The 2,369-nt window shown below is 40.5% G+C and overlaps 1 protein-coding gene across 1 annotated transcript in view; it reads left to right on the forward strand.

Annotated features, from left to right (window-relative positions):
• Positions 1–1,642: 1,642 nt before the first annotated feature.
• Positions 1,643–2,369, forward strand: part of LOC118326502 (glycine receptor subunit alpha-3-like) — a 31,087-nt gene continuing 30,360 nt past the window's right edge. Inside the window, exon 1 of the mRNA XM_035659503.1 lies at positions 1,643–1,677. Within this exon, the coding sequence (XP_035515396.1) occupies positions 1,643–1,677 (35 nt within the window). The remainder of the gene's footprint in view (positions 1,678–2,369) is intronic.

A 2,369-nucleotide genomic window follows, 5' to 3' on the forward strand; every position in this document is an offset into this window, starting at 1 on the left:
CACTTTATTGTTAACTGTTAAATAAATATGCCAAGAGGCTAAAGATAATTCAAGTGTGTTCAAAGGCTGATATTTGCTTCCTTCTGTGTGCATTGTATTTTTCCATTGAAATGTATTCTGAGATTAAATTTGTCCAGTGATTGATGTGGCAAGATTTCTTTGATTTCCAGTTTTGGAGGACTACTTTCTTAGCGACAACTAGAGAGATGAGCAACGGATTCTTGAATTTTTGTGGGATGTGGATTTCGGAGATGTCACCAAGGAGACATAGTGTAGAGGATGATGGGATTCTGTAGCTCAGGATGGTGGACAGTGTCTCAGTGACTGTGATCCAGAAAGAGTGAACTGGTTGACAGAACCATATGGCGTGTAAATAGATGTCTGTGCTACCTAAAGTGCATTGTGAACAGATACGCTCATAATTTTGCAGGAGAGGTGTGCAAGAGATGAAATGTGAATAAAAATAGGGGAATCACTGTGTTGACTTGGTTGCTTCACATCCACAGATCAGTGTCTGAAGTCTTTGCATGAATGAAAAGTTGTGCTCACTTCCCCCTCCACTTAGAAACCACCATTGAATTTGTTATTATAGAACCAGTAGTGATGCTACTATTAGGAGTAACTGTAGTAACAGCAGCAGCAGATTAAGACAGGAGAGAAAATACACATTAAATATATTCATCTCTCCCCTTTAAATGGCCTTTGTGTGTGAGGGAGACGGTAGTTCTAGATAGAAAGCTCATCTATTATTGATAAGGATTGGATGTTATTCTGTGTCTCTCTACATTGCCTCCTATTGTTCACTCATGTTTTAAAGACGAAGTAAAGTATAGAAAAAAGATAAAGGGGGCAGGAAAAAGAGGAGGAGAATAAATTGCAGAAGAAAAGATGGGGAAGAGGTAGCGCTACAGCGACCTAAGCAGCTTAACAGCTGATTTAAGATGCTCTGAGCTGACAACTCTGCATAAATACAACTGTTAACCATACGGTCCAAAGACAGAAACTCTTCCTGAGAGTGGTAGAGCGAAATAGCTAGCATGGTAAGACTGCCATATTAAATAATTAGAGACTAAGGCCTCTAGTTTGATGGCAGTGTTTCTGAACGTTATCTGTGGGCATAAACTACAGCACCAGTAAAGACAAAACCAGCAGTAAGTGAAAAGGTTGGACTGATAAATTGTCCCTACTAATGCTCACATAAACTACTGATATCATATACTTGCTGCACCTGCTGTTGACAGGCATGTCTGAGCCAACCACGACCTCAAAACGTACTCATGGACTCTTCTGTCGAGCCTTGACATTTAGCACAGGGTCTTGTTCACGAGTGAGGGCAAAATGCGCTCAGCAGCAATGCTGGCTTTAGGGCTGGGTATTGATAAGAACCTTACGATTCGATTCAATTTTGATTCTTTAGGTCACAATTGGATTCAATTTAATGAATCGATATTGAATTGTGAAAAAATATATTGTAATGCATTGTACACACACACACATGCACAGTACACAATGGCTCTAGATAGAGCCGGGTCGTCAAAGACAGATGGTGTTCAGTTAGTTGCAATCTGGACCTTCATACCACTAAATCCTTTGTGCCTGGTTTAAATCCAGAACCAAACGTGAGCCCCACTCTGTTGATAGCATGACGAGTGGCATGGTGGAGACACTAAAAGAGGGGTGAGGTGAGTCACCAAAATCATTAATAATCTTATAAATCTGACTCATAATCGAATATTTCCATGAATATTTAATTTTCATCGACTGCTAACATTGGCAACGGAACTGCAGCACTGCATCCACTACCAGGTACAAAGACTGTTGGGCTGTTCTCTCAGAGAAAAAAACATAAACAGACACATACATACATACATACATGATGTTGAGCATGACTCACACACTCCTTGCAGACACATCCATATCCATGGGCAGACTTACACAGACAGCAGACAGTGTGTGTGGTGATGCAGAAACCAGGAAGCGGCTGTACACCCGGCTCCCAGCAGCATGCTACTGTGTCAGCACTCTCTGGCCGAGGGCAGGATAAGATTTGTATCACTTCCAAGCTAGACGGTGCTAAAGTCAGAAGCACTTCTGTCTAAAGTTCTTTTTCTTGATTCCATTATGATTTATATGTTAACATACACTAAGCTACTATTAGGGCTGTCACCATAACATTTAGCGATTCTTTGCAACAAGGCCTACATCCATGTTGCTAATTTCAGCTGCTCTCTCAAAGCTTCCCTTTTCCTGGCTGTGCTATATGAAATTATGGCTCAGTTCAAGTAAGCCTTGAGCGTATCCCAAAGTATTGATGGATTGGTATCATTGTTATCATTAGTTGAAATAAAAATATTAATTTGTTCTTCCAT

Source organism: Morone saxatilis, unplaced genomic scaffold (assembly GCF_004916995.1).
Source record: "Morone saxatilis isolate NCDOM2014 unplaced genomic scaffold, NCSU_SB_2.0 Contig17, whole genome shotgun sequence".
In the NCBI taxonomy this organism is placed as follows: Eukaryota; Metazoa; Chordata; class Actinopteri; family Moronidae; genus Morone; species Morone saxatilis.